General features: G+C 41.7%; 1 protein-coding gene across 2 annotated transcripts in view; it reads left to right on the forward strand.

Annotated features, from left to right (window-relative positions):
• Window positions 1-22,620, forward strand: part of CWC22 (CWC22 spliceosome associated protein) — a 72,042-nt gene that overhangs the window by 15,293 nt on the left and 34,129 nt on the right. For both annotated transcript variants that reach the window (XM_075608920.1, XM_075608921.1), the window contains exons 4-13: window positions 1,505-1,738; window positions 5,651-5,779; window positions 6,265-6,433; window positions 7,104-7,157; window positions 8,598-8,733; window positions 10,809-11,015; window positions 11,867-11,929; window positions 12,365-12,487; window positions 15,430-15,511; window positions 21,736-21,796. In XM_075608920.1, coding sequence (XP_075465035.1) covers window positions 1,505-1,738; window positions 5,651-5,779; window positions 6,265-6,433; window positions 7,104-7,157; window positions 8,598-8,733; window positions 10,809-11,015; window positions 11,867-11,929; window positions 12,365-12,487; window positions 15,430-15,511; window positions 21,736-21,796 — 1,258 coding nt within the window. The remainder of the gene's footprint in view (window positions 1-1,504; window positions 1,739-5,650; window positions 5,780-6,264; window positions 6,434-7,103; window positions 7,158-8,597; window positions 8,734-10,808; window positions 11,016-11,866; window positions 11,930-12,364; window positions 12,488-15,429; window positions 15,512-21,735; window positions 21,797-22,620) is intronic.

Consider the following 22,620-nt stretch of genomic DNA (forward strand, 5'->3'; position numbering starts at 1 on the left):
ATTACAATGAACCTTTAAATTCGCCCTTTACTACACCAATTACTGTTATCCAAAAGCCACCTCTTGATTAGTAAAAAATATGCCCTTGGTTGAATGAAATTGTTAGTTGGAGTTAGTAGGAGTTTTTAGATCTTCCATAACATACTGTTAAAGAGTAATTATAAGTCAGATAACCTCTGCAAACAGCAGTTTGTCTATACATTTTCTGCAATTAGGGGCCTTACCTATTATATCACAAGTAGTCGTCCCCTTTTCTGTAGCTGCTACTTCAAGAATAGAAAATCTGACACATCCGGGGAAATAATTAATAAAAGATAGTGCTCAATTGGCACTAAGTCACAAACTCCCATTTAAGTTGGTGGGAGTTTCTGTGCGGTAGTGCCTGATCTACACTATCGCACTTCAACGCATAACCTTCTCCGCATTTTAAAATGGAACTTTTGCTTGGAAACAGCCGACATGTATTTCAACATTTGTGCAATGAAAGTGTCGTGTTTTTTTCTTTTCCCTTTGGTAATATTTTGTGTTTAGTAATTGAGAAAAGATTTTCACATTATTTTAATTTCGGTTCAGCTTTTATTATCTATATGGCGAAGACCATTTGAAGATGGCTACGTAGTAGCAACAGATGTTGCTTCGAAAATCTGTTCAGGAACCGCCGATGAGCTTTAATTTGCAGCAGTTGGCTGTTAATTCCTTCGACTGCGTATCCTCACATCCATTAACAGAATGTCATACAAAGAACTCAAGGGTTATTGCAGTTACTAGGATTTTTTTAATGTAGTTTCTTTTTCTTTAATTATCATTAAGTGGAGGTATGTCGTAAGACACTCACTGTCACCAGAACACAACACTTGGGCTGTAAGGTCTCTTCCGGTGCTGGAAAGTGTCTTGTGGCATGGCTCCACTTGGTTAATATAGGACTCTCTACTTACCAAAAATGCTTCACCTAGTTCTGAGCCGAGGAGAGACCAGCCAGGACTAATGACAGTTACCACAATACAATGTAAATAGAATATAACAGTTGGTCGCAACATAAGGATCAACAGATTGTGGGGTAGAGTGTACAGCCTATAAATAAAGAAGGACCTCTCATGACAATTGAAATAGACAAGTTGACGGCACACAAACCCGGGTGACTATCAGGAGTAGAGAAGTTAAAGATGTGATATGAACTGGTTGACATTGCCCAGTAGACTTGTTATATAATAAAATTGTTGTTGTATAAATAAAACAAAATGGGAACTTACGAAATGTATAAACTACAGAAGCAAAATGGAATGTATTGGCAAGAAGTATGCTTTATTATGTAAGAATGGTGATATGTAACATGTACAAGATCGTAAGATTTTCAATAAAAAAAGATGTTTCACCTTTGAAAATTATTTTTAGCATTGTTATAGGTTATCTGCTTAGTTGCTGTTAGTGACAAATAGCAATATTTTATTCTGTTAATTATTTTTTACAATAAATATTGATTTTAGTTTGGTCCTTCTTGTTCCAGGGAGAGAGAAAGTTGGCGAAGGGATGAGGACAGGGACTCGGATCGAAGGAGACACAGGAGATCATCGCCATCCTCAAGGAAAAGCGAGGAGAGGACAGAGGAGCAAACCTCTGCCGAGCCTCCAGTGAAGAAAAAGAAAGACGAACTTGATCCAATCCTTACACGGACGGGTGGAGCCTACATTCCCCCTGCCAAGCTCCGCATGATGCAGGAGCAAATAACTGATAAAAGCAGGTACGTGGTTTTGCTTCTTTCCAAGTAACTTATGTTAACAGGATGTAAAATAAATGTATTTGGGCTAATTGCTTATCCCCTGCGGTTCCCGAGATAGAGTAATTCTGTGCCAGTGTGTGACGCAAACTATAAATATGGCCATGGGGTCACCAATTGAACGAAACAGTGTCATCTTGTGATTTCTCTGAGCTTCTGTAGTGAGGCTAACCTTGTCAGTAATATTGTATCCACCTGGCAAGTATTCTTCCGTAGTAGAAAAAGTTCTATCTTGGGAACCAGGTAGTTGCTGGAGGAAGGGGGCTGTGGATCATCTTCAAGGGATCCCCGGGTTGTGCTTTGAAAATACCCCAAAATCGAGCAACATGGACTGCTCCTTTAAATTGGTGATTGCATACAAATACTTGTTCCTATTCAACGTTCAGGGTGGTGACACGTATGGGTAGCTCCGCCTATCCGTCTTGAGTAAGACAGAAAAAAGCTTCTACAGGTGTACTGTAAAAGGCTCCTTTCACCTGTAGTTCGATCTTTTTTTTGTCCTCCGTAGTGCAGGTTTGTTGTTTTTTGGACACTCGCCAAAGGACTACATGTAGTTCAGCCAGCAGAGTTCTCTCAGCCTCTCCTTCGATTTATGCTCCGGTGTGTCATCGCGACACAGCTATCTGGAGGCCCCAGCAACGACCAGGGCGGACAGCAGAGTTGCTTCTGAGCGCAATGGGAGACAGACCCCACAAGGAGATGTGCACGCGCTGTAGCATTAGAAGTTTAGTGGTGCCATCATGGAACACGCGGGAAACCAGAAGTGCTGGAAGTACAGCTGGAAGCTTGTGGAATACTTGTGGGGGATTGTAAAACACACCGCTGAAGCAATAGAATGCTGCTTGTGTGGAGGTCTGAAGGAGTCGTGTATGCTGCAAGCTAAGGAGAGCAATACAGCCAAGGTGTCGTTACCAAAGCTTTCTGGGTGAGTAATAGTTCAAGTTTTGTTCAGAGAGCACGCAAAAGGTTTGTTGCACTTAATGTATGTGTTTTTATGTATACTGTACTTTTGTTGGACTATCTGAAGAGAGAACTTCAAAGCTGTCTGTGGAGACTTTGCATCACAAAAAGAAAAGTATTAAGAAACAAGAGCTATGCAGCATGTGGCATGCCAGCTTTGGAAGGGAAGAAATTATGTGAGGACTACATTAAAGCTGCAGCAGTCCAGACTCCAGATTAAATTAATTATTTTATTCAATTGATGAAGGACACCGTGAGGCAGACTGTGGTAACGGTAGTGTCACAATCGAGTAAGGGACACTCAGAGGTTAAGGTCACAGACAGTCTGAACAGAAGAAGGTCATCCTCTACGGAATCAGATATTCAGATATTGTTTGAGGGAGAACGCCTAGACTCCTCTGATCAGGACGAGGATGCTCTGTTTGATACAGTGTTGGTGTCGCCACTGACTAAAGCGGTACGGGAGGCATTGGAAATGGAAATTCAAGGATTTACAAAAAGAGAGACTCTTCAGAGCGGCACAAAAGTAAGTAATTGGGGATCTGTTTGAATCAGAGTTGCAAGCTAGTTGCAGGCATTATCCTGTAAAGCAGAGGTGCGCAAACCTGCCTGCTCTTCTCGATGCCTCGCCCGGCATCAAATGATGCATGGGGTCATGTGATGTCACGTGACCCCAATGCGTAATTTGCCGCCGGGTTACCATGACGACACGTTGCTGGAAGGCAAGTATGTTTATAGAGGCCTCGCATGGTCCCCTGCCTGTCTGGAGAGTGCGGAGCCTCTATAACTGCCGCGCCCCCCCTCTCCCAGAAAATCGAGCGCCCCCCAGTTTGCGCACCCCTGCTGTAAAGAGTAGTTCCTAATTATACATCAGTACAAAATTGTCCTGAGGCCTGTCACCTATTTCCTGCCTAAGGTAGTATCTGCATTTCATCTAAATCAGGAGATTTTCCTGCCATCATTTGGTCCACAGCCAAAAAATCCAAAGGAGGAACAGCTGAACAAATGGTTGTAAAGAGATGTGTAAAACACTGGAGCGGGTGCAGGACTTTAGGAAGTCTGACTATTTGTATTTCCACATTGTACCAGAAAGTGGCAGGCAGCATAGAAGGCAACCATTGCTCATTGGATTGCCACCTGTATCCGTGATGAATACAGACATACAGGGAAACCAGTTCCTGAAGGATTAAAAGCTCATTCAACTACAGCAATGGCTACATCATGGGCTCTTGGTGCACAAGCATCATCCACAGAATTGTGTAAAGGAGCAGTATGGTCATCACTCAAAACATTTATAAAGCATTATAGACTTGACTTCCAAGTGGCTAACGCAAGTTTTGGGTGCAAGGTTGTTACAAGCGGTGATGCAATAAATTGGCATAAAAGGAATATGGGCATCTATGTTTTTTTGTCCTTATATTCAGAGTATCATGTTAATTTTTCCATCCTCAACTTGACTACTTGGGTATGTCCCATACGTATCACAAAAGGTCATTTAATAACTACAAAAAGTCAAGGTAGCATCCAACGTTTTGGTGCCAACATCCAGCTTCATCAGGTAAAAGAAATTACCTTTATTGCTATCTTTTTTGATTTTTTTTTCTTTTCTTATTTTTTGGTGTGCTTGACTCCCTTTTGCTCATGATCTTTACTCCTTGATTGGACCATTTGTTTTAGCACCCATTCTGTAATTTCTTTATTACTTTAGACACCTTGCAGGGGCATCCCAAGTGGCTTGACATGATTCCACCTCTCTTTCGCCATACATATCAACGCCATGAACGTTGAACGGGAAAATAGAAAATGGGTTCCTTGCCGTAATTTCCATTTCTCTGAATAAGTTCATGGCGCTGAGTCTTTTCCCGTCCCCTTAATAGGAATTAGCAAGGGATGTTTAGCTTAGGGAATCCTACGACTGACTACAAGTGAGAGGAAGAGCCTCTTATACCACACCTGTAGAAGCTTTTTTTTTTCCTGTGCTAATCAAGACTGATGGGCAGAGCTACCCAATGTATCACCTCCGTTAACTTATTCCGGGAAAAGGTAAGGAGCACGTTCATTTCAAGGCTGTTGAACAAGGCTTTTAGGGCCTATGAAAAGTAATGCTGTTATTTCTTTATTAGTTGGAAGCTGAACCCATCTGATATACAACATGAGACCAGGACCCTGAAATACATCATATTCATAGTTCCATATATACATAATAAAAGAAAAGTAATTTATATAAACATTACACAAGAATGTTTCTCTGGGGGGATCGCGCAATCTAATTGTAAATTTAGGTTTAATGACAGGAGTATAGAGGGAAGCAAGTATAGCAGATGGAAGTTGTTTCAGTTTTTTTAATATTCATCGAAGACGGGAGAGTGAGAACAAAAGTTTAAAAATGCGGTGGTAGCTGGTCTAATGGAAGTATTTGGAATGAGACTGGGAGGCGTTGTCGAAATATAGAGGTGGAGATTTGCAGTACAATAGAATATATGAGAATGCTTGGAAATGTGATCGGACAAGATGAAAATCTTACTAATGAAGTGCTCAAAATTAATACCACTTCCTGTGAATACACATCAGCACTATGAATACACAATGCATAGTGTATTTTAACACTACTTTGCATCATATGGTTGTTTAGCCATGGGGTGCTCAACTCTAGTCCTCATGCCCCCCCCCCCCATCCCCTCCAACATGTCAGGTTTTCAGGATATCCCTGCTTCAGCACAGGTGGGTCAATCGGAGGCTCCGTCTTTGACGGAGCCTCTGATTGAGCCACCTGTGCTGAAGCTGGGATATCCTAAAAACCTGACCGGTTGGAGGGGTTTGGGTTGGCTTGAGGACGGAAGTTAAGCACCACTGGTTTAGCCCATAGTTTTTATTATGTATCTGTTTGGATTGTAATGGTTTATTTTTACGTGGCAGCCTGGCGTACCAGAGAATGAGCTGGGAGGCTTTGAAGAAGTCTGTAAACGGTCTCATTAACAAAGTAAACGTCTCTAATATTGGGAATATCATCCAAGAGCTACTTCAAGAAAACATTGTTCGTGGAAGGCAAGTGATGGTCACATTATAGCTGTTATTATGTGTGGTTTCACATAACTAATACCTTTTTATTCTTTTTTGGCCTCCTTATTACAGAAATGACTAGTGATACAATAAATTGCATGAATTTAACTTTAACAAGTCTAGTTTCGCACACCTGTAAGCAGATATCCTCAATGGCAAATTCAAGTTACATTTGCAGTGATTGTTACACTTTTCTTGCACCTATTAATGATGCTCTTCCTAGCAAATATTACCCATTTTCTGGATGCTGCAGTCTTGTTCATGCACATCAGTTGTAACCGTAACCAAATGCTTCACCACTACCACAAGCTGTAGTTAAGAGCCATAACTTTCCATCAGCTCTCATCTTCACATCATAGATTCTCGCCATGTGCTATAATTCTGTCCAAATGTACCAATGATGCTCTCTTCTACCATTAATCCTATATCTATGATCTTTTCATTCCACTAACATGTCTGTTATCTTGCAGAGGTCAGATGTCTAGATCTATTCTTCAAGCACAGAGTCAATCTCCGATCTTTACTCATGTCTACTCGGCAGTGGTAGCAATCATCAACTCAAAGTTTCCTCAGATCGGTGAACTCATTCTAAAAAGGCTCATTCTAAATTTCCGCAAGGGGTACAGAAGAAATGATAAGGTTAGAGGTGAAATTGATACAGTGAATAGGTGTGACGTTGCGATGGATGGGAAGTGTTGCATTTTTGTGTGCGACCTTCATGAGAGGAAGTGTATATTTTTTTATAAAGTATGTTCAATCTGGGTTACTCTATCTAAAGAAAAGACATCCAGTTGCTGTTCAATTAGCCTTTCCATCTTTTTCTTTTATCATTTAGCATCCCATAAATCTTCTTCCACTGGTTTTCAAAGTTTAAAAATGACCACTGTTCTCTCGTGAAAATAAGTTGTGTTGCTGACTTTTTTTGTTTTTAACTGTGTGATTAAATGAGTCTTAATGAAGATTTTGTTTCAATATTTCTGCATTTTTTATTTGATCGTTTGCACCTTTTTTTAAAAGGCCTTGGTTTCCTTTTTATTCAAAATAAAGTAAAAATAAAATTTATTTTGCTTCTTGGCTTTCTGTAAGACTAGCTGCAGCTTTCACGTATTATTGATCATCAGTGTGCTGCATTTGTGTGTTAGCAATAAATATTTGAAGTTTTTAAAGTCTTAAGCAGAACACTTTTTTGTTGTATTATCTGTATCAGTACTAAAAGTTCAGTCTTCGGTCACGGTGTAAAATGTACACAATAATTTGCAGTAAATGGAAAAATAAATAAGTAAATAAAATTGTTTCTCTCTTCCCGCAGCCACTTTGCATGACTTCTTCAAAGTTCGTTGCCCATCTTATCAATCAGAATGTAGTAAGTACTGTATATTTTTTCTATCTTTGTCATTTCCTTTTTTTATGGTGTTGATGGTTGGAGGAGCATCTAGAGATGTGTGCATCTGTCCTGATCCGCTTTGTGGAAGTTCCTTGGAATAATGGAAGTAATCGCGTAACATTTTAACTGTTTAAGCGCTGCAACTAAACAGTGTTTGTTTCTGTAACAGTGTGAATTTCAGCAGTTGTAGCAAATTGTGACTTTTAGAAATGCCTTAATTTTTTGGTCTGAGGAAGGGACTGCTTGTCCTGAAACGGTACCATTGTTAGCTCTGATGCATTAATACATTTGAAATCATTTGATTCCACTACAATTTGTGTGCCTCTTCCTTTCTCCTATCTTTTAAAAAAAAAAATTGGTACCAAAAAAAATTCCTTATTTCAGTCAAATAATTGAGTGTACTCAAGGCAGATTTCTCTCTGTATATACATGCATACCTTTTTGGCAAATATTTTTTTTTTTTAAGCAATTACCATTGCAGATCGGGTCTGGTCATGTTAAGTCCGGTGTTACTTTGGCAAAGGGTAAAAGTAATGAGCTAGGCTGATAAGTTATAAGCTTATGCATGAGATGGAAGGTTTTGCAACAGCTATCTGTTACTAACCCAGGCTTTGCAAATGTGAGTTTTGTTCCTTAGAGAAAAAAACGTATATATTCCAAAAAACCTCTCACCTTTCAAATGAGTTTTTAAAAATGTGAAATCCAATTTTTTAAAGGATCTGTGCTATAAATCCTCAACTTCTGTAGTTATTTAATCCACAGAAGATTGTCTGTCACACCGACCATGACAGCAATCATTTCCCATAGCACATCAGGCACAGGTTAAAACTGAATCTGAAAAATACATATTGTGCGAGAACTTAAACACAATGAGTGCTGGAGACGTATGCCTCTAAAAATAATTGGGTTTTAAAACCTCTGAATGGTGTATAAGATATTTTCCTCTATTCAGTCTTAGAAATTACATTTAAAGCTCAGGGATACTCGGGCAAATAAGTATCTGCATTAGAAACACTGTAAGGATTATTTATTAATCTGTATGGGTTATGTACGTATTTAAAAAAAAAATTGCCTTGATTTTTACCTTGTACCAGGGGTGCGCAAACCTCAGATATTGAAAAGGCCTTCGTCAGACGCTTTGTGTAGTTTGGCAGTTTTTAAGACTATCTTGGATCAGAATTTTATGAGAGGCTTTCAATTATCTATTGAAGATGCTCAAGCAGTTTAAGTGGATTTTTTTCTGTGTTCACCTAACATTAATATACACATTACTTTATTATAGATTTGGGTGATCAAGAGCGGGCATTCTTACAGACATAAGTTGCATCCACCTTTTGGGTTGTACTGCATAATGCTACGACAGCTTTAGCAGAGTTAAAAATTGTAATAACTATCTCTATTTTTGTGTTATTTTATCAGGCCCATGAAGTGTTGGCTCTAGAAATGCTAACATTGCTTCTGGAAAGACCTACAGATGACAGTGTTGAAGTTTCTATTGGTTTTTTAAAGGAAAGTGGACTTAAGCTAACACAAGTAACACCCAGAGGCATTAATGGTACGTATGAAGTATATTGAGTCTTGGTTGTTTGATGGAATGCTAGTTTCCTTATTAATATTAATGTCTGGAAAGTGTGGAACTCCAGCCTCAATAAGACGACGTTCTGTGCTGCACACTTGAAACAGTATTGCAGGCTTCTACCATCAAAAACTGAAGCTGTCCATTAATTGCACTTGTTATAATTTATATTTTGCAACAAAGGAAACATTTTCTTGCCTTTTTAAAAGCGCTAATCCTACCGCTCCCCCCCCCCCCTCACCTCCCAGAAGTCTATGGTAGTCTAACTCGTATAATGTTGGTAGCTTTCTGCTTGAACTAATCCTGTTAAAAAAAAAATGGATTTCCTTAGTCTCTGGGTCTATGGTAACCTTTACACTGCTCCAGGGTGAGCTCCGTTCGAACCTCCCAGACTTACTATTTCAACCGCTTATCTCCTGGATGGAGTATCAGATTTGAATAAAAACACATTGGAAAGGTTAATGAGATCTCTCTTAAAGTAAGAACGCAAAGTGCAAAGAAACTGTGATCGGTGTGGCCTGCTTGCCCGTAAGTCCTTTTTTGCTCCCTACACCTCTATAAAAGAAGTAGCCACAAATAATCTTACTGTCAATTTTGAGCCTCAAGATCTATCGATATAATGGATGATACATGTGGACCACTTGACTTTCCTAACATGGCCCTACTCGTGGGCTCAGTCACAGTAAACTTAGAGCCGTGTGAGGTTTGGAAGCTCTGCACACTATAATTAAACTTGCAAAGAACGCGTGTTCCATTATAAGATATCACAATCTGCAATCGCTACACGTTTGGTACCAAAATGGCTGCTAAAACTATTAAAGGAGCATTCCCTCTGAAATAAAATGTTTACTATACCTGGACCTGATCCCAGAACGTTGGTTCCTGAGATTTTTCTTCTTTTCTGTGGTGGTTTAAGCAGGAGAAGAAAAAAAAATACAGATATGGCTGCAGGCGCATAACTCAGAAGTCACAACGTTATCTCGCGATGACATTGCATCATTCTGCTGGCTGCCGGGGCGAGCCTGACCTCGTAGCCATTTTGTGTATTTGCCCTCCATTTCTGGCAAAATTATTATTCAAATAATTATTTTTTAATTGGCAAGTGTGACGGGACTGCTGCTTTAACTATTCTTAATTGCCATTCACTCACCAGTATACCCCTTTTGTAGCTTTTTTTCTGTATACATTTCTTGCTGTACACATCCTTTTGTATTCATAACTATAGGTATTCCAAAAATCTCATTCACCTATTATACAAACTCCAGGATAATAGGTTGTGTTGGGTATTGCTTTTTCCCTATGGGAATATGCAAATTCACAATTGACTGTTCAAGAATATGGAGATGATCAATTTGGTGTTTGTCAAATATAAGGTTCGTGTTTGTAAGAATTTTTTGTGTGTATCTAGTGATGTACCAGTACCCAGCATACGCGGCCATATTTTCCCTACCTGGAAATTACCCGGACCCAGCACAGGGTGCTGGAACCTGGTGCCAGGTACTTTAGCAGATGAGGAGGACAGCTGCTGACAGCGGATGGAGAGAAGGACGGCGTCAGCCGGCAGAGGACGACTGCGGGCGTGGACGGAGAGCAGGACGGCAGCCACCACAATACGACAGCAGCTGGCGGAGGAAGATAGCTGCCTGCAGAGGACGACAGCAGCCGACTGTTGTAGTTTTCTTCAGGCTGCCATCTTCCTCTCTCGCCGCCTGCTGTCGTCGTCCTCTGCCGGCTGCCATCTTCCTCTCCATCCACCGTCGGCTGCTGTCTTCCTTTGCCCCCGCCATTTTTTCCCCGGTTACCCAGTGTTAAGGACCCGGTACATCACGTGTGTGTTTGTGTGTGTGTGTGTGTGTGTTTGTGTGTGTTTGTGTGTCTGAAAACCTGTTTTATTGCAGGGTAGGAATTGGCTCCAGTGTAGTTTCTTTGTTGCTTAAAAAACAAAACAAAAAAAAAAACAAATTTGTAATTTTTACACAAAGCACTGGACTCTCTGTTGCAAAACAATTGTTTTACATTGCGGATTTTAACAATGTTCTTTATTTCCCCTACAGCTATATTTGAACGTCTTCGCAACATCCTGCATGAATCTGAAATAGATAAGCGTGTTCAGTATATGATTGAAGTCATGTTTGCGGTGAGAAAAGATGGGTTCAAAGATCACCCAGTTATTACAGAAGGACTGGACTTGGTGGAGGAGGAGGATCAGTTCACCCACATGCTACCCTTAGAAGATGACTATAACCCTGAGGATGTACTTAGTAAGTGTTAATTTTCTAATGTAGATCTCCAGTTACGTAAATCTGTTTTCTCCTTTTGTGAGTGAAGTGCCTGCAAGGTATTTTGTTTCCTATTTCATCATGACCACAATCTTATAGTGGATTTCTGTTCTGGGTAAATACCATTCCTGTTAAAATTAGATTTTCATGCACAATGTTTTATAACACATCCCTGATCACTGTAACTTTGAAAGAATAATGCAGCAGAATAATAAAGCTTTAGCTACTTGTGATCCACATGTACATCATACCCCCTCTGATAGGCTGGGCGGCCTCTCACTCACCCAGGAAACACTGGGAGGAGAATTTATAAATAAAGCCATACATACATACAATGGCAGTGGGGGTGCAAGGGGAGTGTGTGTTAGTTTTAGTGTTACTTGATTTCGGATTGGCCCAGCCCACTTTGCAAGCCAATCAGCCTTCAGATGTAGGAGGGTCAAATGGAGGAAGGTCTGCCTTGAAGTCCTGAGCCCGCCATGTTGCTTCTGTCAGGAAGGTTAAATCATGAGAGAGGAGAAATGAGAGAGAGGAGCGTGTGTTGTAAAAACGGTTTTCTTTCCAATGAAAGAAGAGGGTCACCCTATAATCGGTTAAATACGGTAATTTAGTTGTAGGCCACTTATTTGACTTGAAATTCTAAATCAATAGAGTAGCTATGCTCTTTAAAATACTAAGCACCCTCATCACATGAAATAAAGGATTTATTAAGGGCGTGCTACTTATTTACCTGTATATTCACAGCCGTAGCAATCTTTAGTTGCAATAGAAGAGGCATAGGTTTTTCTTTAAATATCAGCGTTTTTTTAAAAGTTCTCTTTCCTCTGTTGTAGATGTCTTCAAGATGGATCCCAATTTTCTTGAAAATGAAGAGAAATACAAGACCATTAAAAGAGGTATGGGTAAATTATCTGCACTAACGTCTGACACAGAAGCGCACACTGAGGCTGACGCGCGCGCGCACACTGACTGGCAAACTTGTTTGCATTTTGGTACTGTAATTGTTTTGATTTTTAATTAAAAACATAACCACCACAAATACAATTTCTGTGACAAAACAGTGACAAAAGTTTCACTTAAAATGCGCGTGCTCAGCACACCATTTTTTTTTTTTTCATTTCCTATATGAGCTTTAACTAACTAAACTTTTTTAATTGATCTGACTGGAAACTGCACTGGCACACATTCATCTAGAAAATGTATAAATATGGTTATTTTTATGAACCAGTCCTGTACTTATGGTTTTCGTTCCCTGCTACCAAAAGAATGTAAATGCAATCACATTTTTGTATATGTTTTATCAAGCTTTTCTATTTCGTACTTTCTTCAAGAAATCCTTGATGAAGGCGACAGTGATTCTGATGGGGATGGGGATGAGGATGCAGGAAGCCACGATGATGATGGCGACGATAGCGAGGAAGACAATGAGAATGGAGAAGAAGCTGGCGAAGAAGGTGGGTGCTTTGGTCATGTGCTTATAGTCTTTCCCTATAAACGACAGCCATGTATGCAGGGCTTCACAGTTGTAGCATGTAGACAGAACTACAATACAAAGAAAATGAGGATGAACCCTTTCAGTATGAGTCAGGGTCCTGCCACCTTTGTGACCACGGACTTCCGGCGCTCATGTGATCGGTTCCGGTGTTGGAAGGAGGAACCGCCTTAATTAGTTTACGATCAGTGCTTCTGGGTAGTATTGCTCGTGAGTCCCCCTTAGAAATCGCGCAAAACCTGTGACGTAAAGAGGGGACGGGGGAGAGGTGATTAAAACCTGGCCAATCCCATGAGCTCTGATTAAGACCTCCTAAACCGCACGTGGCCAAATCGGGGCTCCAGGTGCCCGCGCTGTGCTGTCGACAGTGAACAAAGCTTTGGCTTTGTTCTGTAGGTTCTTCTGGCAAGGGGGTCAACCTCAACCAAATTTTCCCCCCAACAATGTCCACATACTGTAGTAAACAGAGGGTCAACAAGCCCAAAACACAGATTACGCGAGACTTCATACCTGTACAATGGTCTCTCTTCCCAGGGATACAATGCCTGATTTTCACGGTGATTTAAAGCGCCTTTTCATATAAGGTTCAGGTTAAACCTCGAGTGTCCACTATCTCCTAAACAGAGCTCTATCGCTGCTTTTAGAGTTTCTAACATCCAAACGTACCAAGGCTTCTCTCCTGTGCCCAATGTTAACTTTTTGGTTTTCCACATATAGTACTGACGAGAATGGACAGGGTTTGACCTTTTAATTGTTAGAGCCCTGCTGCCCATTTTGTCACAGCGTAATCTTGGCAAACACCAAATGTAATGAAAAATTACATACTGTAGAATGTTTAATCCGTTGCAAATTGGAACGGAGATTATTTGATGATAAATCACCACCAGGTGCTGAAGTAATATGGCCTAGAGATGAGCTCGCAACAAAATCAGCCTGTCTCAACTTATTCAACTTTGTTTTTCCATCCAGTTTTATGGCTTGTTGCATTACGACGGTTTTATTCAGGTTCACACTGGCTGCCAGAGATCCCAGCTGCACGAGTCCCTATTTGGCTGTGGGTGGTTATAAATTAATTGGACATTACTAAAAAAAAATAAAAAAATGTTTTGCCCTTTTAAATGAAATACAAAACTTTTAAGGTCACAGTAGAAAATGGTCTGAGATATGTTATGTCGTTTTAAACTGATGGCCAAATACCTTTTGAAATGAATGAGTGAGTGTTTTTTAAAACACATTTTTTTTAATGATGTAGGGATGATCGATGCCTTTGTCATGGGCAGAGCAGTTTACTTAACCCTTTCACTGCAAGACAGGCTGGCAATGCATTTTTGGCAAAGAAATTAAATAAAAGATCGCTCGGGGATTACAACACATCACTAAAAACCATGCACACAAATATTTTGGCATTCACTGCTTTATCAGTGTTGTCTATAAGAAAATGTATTATTAGTCTCTTTAATTTGTCACAGAACTGGTTAAGTATCAGTTGTTGCGAAAGCACTTGGTACATAGCTCCCTTTGTTGTTAGTTGCAGAGCATATTCCCTTAGAAGCGTATTTATGACAATGCAATCTCAACCTGCAATATTCCAGGCTTCTACAAACCCTTAGAAGAGCTGTGCAATGGCTAGGGTAGTAAGTGCTGTGGTGTTAAGAGTGCAGTAGCATCATTTTGGTTGTCGCTTCTACTCAAGACAGCAGGTCGACAAACATACACATACCTGGCACGTCAGTGTAATAGGGTGAAGTAGATACTGTGGCATGGGAGTCTGTCACATCGAGCATACAGTATAGCTTTGTATGTTTGGGGAACAATCAAGTGTGTGTGCAGAGGGTCATACGGTCACGTGCTATGGAAATGCTTCATTGTAAAAGTGCATTTTCTTAATTCCTATGTGGTGTGTTTGCACCATGCACCAAAGAGCAGCATTGGTTCATGTGAGGGGGTAGTCAGATGTGCTCAAAGGAAGCAGCAGTGCTGCTAGCTGCGAGTCGCACACAGCTCCTTTTTATTGGACTTAATTATTTCCCAGATTTGTGTTACTTTTACAGCCAAGAGCTATATTTTATTAGACTGCCATTTTCATCACGAGTCTCTACTGCCATCTGTGCAGAAAAATAAACTGAAGCCTTTACTTGAGCAGTAGGCACTGGTTACCAAAACTGGGAGTATAAGTGAGCTTGTTTTCAAACATGAATTTGCACACATCCGATAGTGGTAACTTTTCAAAAACTTTACTTGTGATCTTTCCCATGCTGAGCCCTATTTTATTTAGTGATGTGTTTACACTCTTGTCAAAATAAAAATTCTGTAGCATTTTGAAACCAGCCATGACAAAATCGTTTGCTTCGCTGTCTGTCCTCCTTCAGTCCATTTTATCAATAAGGCACTTTCCATTGGGGGTGGTGGGGGGGGGCGGCACACTGAAGCGTCACACATTGTTCAAAGTCTCTAAATTGTGTGTTAACACTGTATAATGTTGGACATCGGAGGTTTGCAGATGCCTACGGCTGCGGCCATCCAAAAACGCAATTAAATAAACCAATAATAACTAAAGTTTTCTATAAAAAAAAATATACATTTATATACGCGCACGCACGCACGTAGTTGAACACAATATATTTTCTTTTTTGGGGGGTTGGGGAGATTGCTGCTTTAACATATCGCATGTCTAATAATCCATTCATAATTATTTCTTTGTTTAGATAAGATTTAGTGGGGGGGGGGGGAGAAGGGTAAATCCCCTTGGAAAAGTAGAGCTGCACCTCTGTTTGCAGTTTTAGAAAACACAGTTTCTTGTGAGAACATGGGAGGACACAACGTTTCAGGTCCGCTCAGGGAATGATGTACAAAAGGGATATTCTACAAGTTGTTAAAACAGGTTTTTCTTTGTTTTTTTTTTAGGAGAGAAGGTTACAATTCACGACAAAACTGAAGTTAATTTGGTCTCATTCCGTCGTACGATTTACCTGGCCATCCAGTCAAGGTAAGGCATTACAGCAAGGGTGGCCAACTCCAGTCCTCAAGGGCCACCAACAGGTCAAGTTTTCAGGATATTTATGCTTCAGGACATCCCTGCTTCAGCCCAGGTGGCTCCATCCGTTATGAGAGCAGTAAATAAACACAGGGCAATAAATGGATGAAAGGGAGGACAAGGCATCCATCAGCAGTGGGAAAGGGGTAGGGTGCAGGGGGAGAAGTTACATTGTAAAATTAACGGAGGCAGGGAGAAACATTTTAAAAAAATTGATGGTAGTCTGCCTCAGAAATGCTATGAGGTTTCCTACACTCAAATATTGCATTTTTTTTTTTTTTAGCCAATCTGAGCACATCAGATGAAAGGTCCATATGGGACCTGAAACATTGTCTTTCCACTGTTGGCTGTCACATTTAAATGGAGAATTGCATTATGAACTTGTGAGTAGAGCACTACTTTGTATCTCTGTCCCAGAGAAGACCTGCACCTTGAAGATCTTGTTTATGTTGTGTTGGCTGCACATGCAGGATTCTCCTCGCCTGAACCTGTTTCCCCGCACTTTGGAACTGTCTTATATATTTTAATAAACTGTCTATTGCAGGGCTGGCCAACTTCAGTCCTCAAGTGCCACCAACAGGTCAGGTTTTCAGGATATCCCTGCTTCAGAACAGGTGTCTCATTCGAAGACTGAGCTACTGATTGAGCCACCTGTGCTGAAGCAGGGATATCCTCCAAACCTGACATGTTGGTGGCCCTTGAGGCCTGGAGTTGGCCACCTCTGGTCTATTGGTTGACTACCTTAGCAAGAGCGCTGATACAGAATCTTAGAATATTAATTCTGTGATAAATGTTTAGGTTCCCCAGTTTTAAATGGCACTGCAGTTTTCCTTGACATGTAGCCAACACTTTATCAAAATACAGTTTCCGTTACCTCCTACAAATTCTTTGATCGGTTTAACGTATTACATATCTATATATGCATTCAGCGATGCCATGTGAAGCTGCATCTTTAATCTCCAGATATATTATAAGCTGTGCAAACATTCACGTTAAAGCTTTTATCTGGACCTGCAAGTTTATATCATTAAAGTGAAAGTTTTATGTCACTATTACGCTGCTGTATCACAAACTATCTCTGCTGTTATTAGCCTTGAGTCTTTTGGGTGAAGCTACATTCCAAATTGTATAAAATGTACATGTGTACCAGCTTCTTGTCACAAAGCGGGGAAAAAAGGGTGTGCCCCGAGCACGCACATTTTAAGTGAAACTTTTTTGTCTTTTGTCCCTGTTTTGACACAGAAATTGTATTTGTGATGGTGCTGTTTTTTTATTAAAAATCAAAACACAATTTTTCGTGATAAAACACAAAAGTTTCACTTAGAATGCACGTGCTCTGCACACACACCCTGTTTTAGCTATTTGCACTTCTATATTTATACAAACAGTGAATTCCTAGTGTGTGGGAGTGCGTGCGACTGACTGTGTGACTGATTCTGTGGGTGTGACTGGTTCTGTGAGTGTGAATGTGTGACAGTGGGAGGTCTTGAGTGCCTTAGCACCCCCTCATCTGGCTTTCGTGGCACCAACTCAATGTGTGCTCTGCTTGGCCAGCAGCCCCTGTACCATGTAAAGGATAGCCACTGAGGTCTATATAAGGGGTGCTGATGATCAGAGCACTAGTCTATCTGAGAGACATTCTGTGAAGGAGTTTGGATCTTGACTGGCCAGCTGGAGATGCATGTCAGAGTGGCTGCTGTGTGTTCAGCACTCTGATATCCTGGGCATTAAGTGGAAAGGGCAAGCCTTCTTGAAGCAGGCCCCTGCACCTAGTGAGACTAGATACTTCCCCCAGGTCCCCAGTGTGGTGAGTGTATGTGATATTGTGTATTTTGTGCAATTGCTGGTTATGACAGAATAAACCCCGTTTATTCAATTACTTTGTCCTGTGCTTGGTGATAGTGATCCTGAAAGTTTTGGTGTTAAAAGTACTGGTCTCACGTGACAGGCCTTTTTCTGGTGGAAGAGGTGGGATCACTAGGACTCAGTGCTGAAACTTCTTGCGGGAAGGTTTTAGCTCAGAGCCGGTCTAAGACCGCAGGACAAGTAATTACAACTTCACAGTGCACAGTTTGCGAACGCTGCCTTTTTTCGTTCCGATACTTCGGATTGCGTTTCCTTGTAGTAAACTAACGAAATTCGTAATGGCGGACCAATCTGGATGTTTTCGAAATTGGAACAGACTGCTGCAAGCACTACGGGCTGCCGACGGATGGACGGACCAGAATAACCTTGTGGAGGACCTGGAATGGCACAAAGCCGATATGCCAGAGATTGCTGAGGAGGGGTTAGTGGCCATAGACCCTACATTGGGGGCCAAGGACCCAGAGGAGGGAGGATCCAAATCCTTCCGCGATTGTTCCACCAGCTGCTCCTATCTCGGTGGATAATTTGGTGGCTGTTTGCTGTCCTTGACCCAGAGCAGTGCCTGCTGTTGGCTCGGCTCACCTAACGAACCCCAGTCCCTGCTCCCGGCTATGGCGTTTCCCAAGCAAGCCCGGCCAAGGTGTCCTACCACAGCTTTGCCAAGTTTGTAGACGGCACTGACGACAGATTTTCGAAAATCAGTGTGGGAGACACAAGTGGCGGGAGTAGGTCAAATTTCTGGGTCCCCAGTTCAGCGGGAAGGCGCAGGTAACCTTGCGAGAGAGATGGAGAGGATGGGCAGGACTATTATTTTGTAAAGTAAGTCTGTCCTGCTAACCAGGTAACCTCAACCCTGAGGCATAACGTGAGCAGTTCCAGGCAATAGACAAGGGCGCCGGGACACTCACGTGGAGTTTCTCCCGGCTAGCTCACCGCAGCCGGTGGTGGGTAGGTGGGTGCAAGGTGGCCACGTACAGCTGGATCTGCTCGGGCAAGAGAAGTTATTGTTGAAATGTTTTCCAGACGTGCGGGAGTGGGTGATGGATCACAAGCTGTCCACCTTCCTAGAGGCTGCCACAATGGCGGACGACTATGTCACTACTCGCCTGTATTACAGAAAGCGGGTCCTGATCCCCATTCCGGTGCCGACAGCACGAGCACTGAAATGGGCTGATCCTCCCCAGGCCACCAAGTCAGGGAGGATCGAGTCTAGTGCCGGAGGAGCTGCAGTCAAGCCAACAGAGTTTGCCCACAAGTGCCGGTGCTTACAATGTAACCGGCTGGGACATCTGCGGATAGACTGCCCATGGCTTCCCCAATCCGGGGCAACGCTCCCAAGCAGCGAGACCGATTGCCTGCGGGAGGTTGATCCCTGCAAAGGGGCAGAAGGAAGCCGTGTAGCAAGTACAGTTAAGGACCCAGCCAGTGATCCCAGCAGCAGCAGTTGGTGGCGTGGAAACGCATTTGGAGGAACATCAATGTCCAGCAAAGACGTGCGCCCAGTGACCATAGGAGATCGGCAGGCAGTCAACCTGATGGGCACCGGGTGCAACGGTCACTCTGGTAAGACCTGATATGGTTAACCCAGAGCACCTGCTCCCAGGGATGGGCTGCAGGTGAGAATGCCAGACGGTACCCCCAGGTCCATACAGGTTGCCAGAGTGTTCCTTCATTGGGGTGCCGGTCGAGGAGTAAGATGTCAGCGTGTTACCTGGACTAGACACCGGCATCTTGCTCGGCAACGACCTGGGGTGTTTTGTGTGCTCCTATGTGGAGGAAGATGCTCCTGTGGCCGCTGTCACAAGGAGCCAAAGTCGGACGGTTGCCTTGGTGGACATGCCTTTGGCACCACCACCCACCACCTTGCTCGCCGCTACCTGCATTTTGAGCCATCATATACCAGGTTCACCGAGGAGACCAGGCAGGCAAGCCAGACCCAGCCTAACCTCTGTTATGACATCCCTGTTGCCCCTTCCCCTGACAAGGTGACATAGGGCGAACGGCTGGGACATGGTGTGTTCGGACCCCGTTAAAAGTACTGGTCTCCCGTGACAACGGCACCCCCTTCCAAGGTAAGAATCTCTCTGGGTCTGAAATAAACACAGTTCAGTTTCCAAGATACCCTGCTTCAAATAAAATATATATCTATATCTCTCATAGTGGCAAGGACTGCTCCTTTTAACATAATCCATATATAATGGGGCAATCTTACATACTCCAATGGAGATAAACACGTGTGTATTTAATTTGAGGATTCATACTAGTTTAACACCTGGAATGACCCATGGCATAGTCACCACATGATGGGGTCTGACACTCCAGGGTCCCGATGACAGTGGTTTTGTCGTTGGCTTTTTCAGTGAATTTTCTTAGGGAGATTGCAGTGACGCTCCGGTCATGTGTTCCCTCTGGGGAGCAGATCACTGTGCTGGAGGGACTCTGGCACTCTAGTGCTGCGGCCCTTCCGGCACTCAAAGGGTTTAAAAGGTTTCAATGAGTCACTCTACGAAAGGCCATCTCATTGGTCATTTAAACCATGCAATTTAACCTCCCAAGACCCTTTTACGTCACGATATTTATGGAAAACCTGAGTTCTTTGAAGTTTGGTGGTGTAAACTTCTTATTCATTTAACTACAATAGTGCCGATCGGAGCACTATCTCACAGAAACGCCCATTGAAGTCAATACTAATCAGGACTCAATCACACACAAACTCACATTGACTTCAATGGGCGTTTCTGTGAGTGCCTCGATCGGCACTATTGCAGTTTAATGAATAATCCGCAAGGTTTCTTAAAACCGTATATCTGCATGGGAAATGTAGAAATTATGGCTAACTGTGGTTCCTTTGAGCTTCTGCACTACCCAATTTATTTTGAGCAAGGAAAAAAAAAATCAAATCGGAGGCATAAAATGTCTGATTTCGAAATGTGTATAATCGGCAAAAAGCCTGGATCAGAATAATGCTGGTGTAATGGGTTTCTCTGACAGCCACATGTACTTCTACCTGCAAATGCTTAATGGAGCCTACAAATTCCTATAACTTTACTGGTGCCTTTCTGCAATAAACTTGTCCGATTTCAGCTTAAAATCTCCTAGTGATTTAACACTCTGCTTTCCCAGGAGGCAATTTTCAGATCTATAAAAATGCTTTAGATCTGAATGACACCCTTCCCAGTTTCACCTATCACCTCCAATCAAGTCTCTCTCCCCTGATCCTCTACCTTATATATTTAGGAGAAATCTTTTCGTAGTGCTTTCACATTTTGTAAGATTTAAACAAATAACAACAACAAAAAGTGTTGGAAGTGGTGCATTATCAGGGCCATTAAAAATACCGTTGACAACCTAAAGTCCTTTTTATTTCTTTCTTTATTACACGTTCACCGATATGATCATTAACCTGTTTGCTGCCAGTAGAGCCTGCTGCTCCTTGCCAGAAAAACTGCTTTCATCTAAATTTTTTCTATAATAACGCCCCTTTCAAATAATACATGATCAGTTTTTTTCTTCCTTTTTAAGCCTTGTCAAGTAATATTTTATTTTGTTTTCCAAATACATTACCCCATGATTTTAAAGAAAGCAAAGGGGTTTAAGTAATTAATTTACGTGGCAGGGGGGTGGGTTGTGTCACTTGAGGACTGGAGTTGAGCACGTCTGCAATGACCCACATTGAACATGAACAAATTCACTGATTTTTTTTTCATTATAATCGTAATGCGCTTGCTTGAATTTCTTTCCTATGTTCTGTATCATGATTGACTACTGCTAGTAATTAGTTTCCTTTACAAAAAAATATATACAACAAAGATGGGGGTGCCCAATGCTACATCCAATTGACAAAACATATATGGTAATAAGTATAAAGTTAAAAACTTCAATAATGATAATTTCTTGGTTATTTAGTTAAACCCTTTGGCCAAAGAGTCATAAGCCTGCATGCCACGTCAAGGCATAACCAAATATGCAGGTCCTAACACTACACCGTGAACCTTTCCTTTACCTCTGTATGAGGGGGAACAACCATAGTAGGTCCTGTCCATACAGTAAATGAGAACAGTTAAAAATGTGGGGAGTGGTGAGCTTTGGGAGGAGGGGCCACCTACCTCCAAACAACTGTTGCCAGTTTGAATTAACACACACTTTCCCAGCACGCTCAAACCCCAACACCCACCACATCAATATATATAAAGGAGTAAACTAGGTGGGATGTTTTTTTGTTTGTTTGTTTGTTTTTTAACTATGATTTTCCACTTCAGTTATGAAAAGGGAGAACTTTCAGATTAACACTTCTTATTTTATTTTTCCAGTTTAGACTTTGAAGAATGTGCACACAAACTGATCAAGATGGAGTTTCCCAGTACCCAGACGGTAGGGTATTTTTGTCATTGTTCCTTATGTTTATTTTAATGCTATTTGGTCATTCAAAGTTATATGGTGTATTTGGGAATTGTAGGATATCTGAACACAGAACTAAAGTTCTGGTCATCTAATGCAGGGGTGTGCAAACTGGGGGTCGCAAGATTTTTTTGGGGGGGGGTGATCGCGGGCGGTTGCAAAGGTCCCGTGCTCTTCCCCAATGCATTTAAATTAAATGCTGGGGGACCGCACGAGGCCTCTGCAACATCTACTTACCGAGGTTCAGCCGGCTTCAGGACGCGTAACCATGGCAATGTGTCATCATGTTTACTATTCTTTCCACATAATTGGAACCAGGGGAACTATTTTCAGCTACGGGCCCCACAACCCATTCCCTGAGATTTGACGATGGAGGTACCGAGTTTGAAGTTACATAGTAGATGAGGTTGAAGAAACAGAAATTCCCATCGCGTTAACCTTATGTTAAATTTAGATGACGGATACTTGATCGTATATTTGACTTTTGATCCAGAGGAAGGCAAACAAAAAAACCTAGTGAAACATCCAATGATGTCTCATAAAGGGAAAAAATTAATTCCTCCTGACTTCAAATAATCAGTTTCCTTCCCATGTTTCCTTATTTGGTATATCCCTGTATATCAGTCCTTTATAAAATAAAAAAGTCCAATTTTTTTTTTTTTTTAACAATCTATTGTATCAGCCATTAGTCTCCATGGGTAATAAATTCCACATTTGAACTGCTCTTACTGTAAAGTAAGTTCCTTCCTGGTAAGCCAGTAAAGCCACCAAATCGTGTGATATCAGCGGACCAATTG

The sequence above is a fragment of the Ascaphus truei genome, chromosome 7 (genome assembly GCF_040206685.1).
Source record: "Ascaphus truei isolate aAscTru1 chromosome 7, aAscTru1.hap1, whole genome shotgun sequence".
In the NCBI taxonomy this organism is placed as follows: domain Eukaryota; kingdom Metazoa; phylum Chordata; class Amphibia; order Anura; family Ascaphidae; genus Ascaphus; species Ascaphus truei.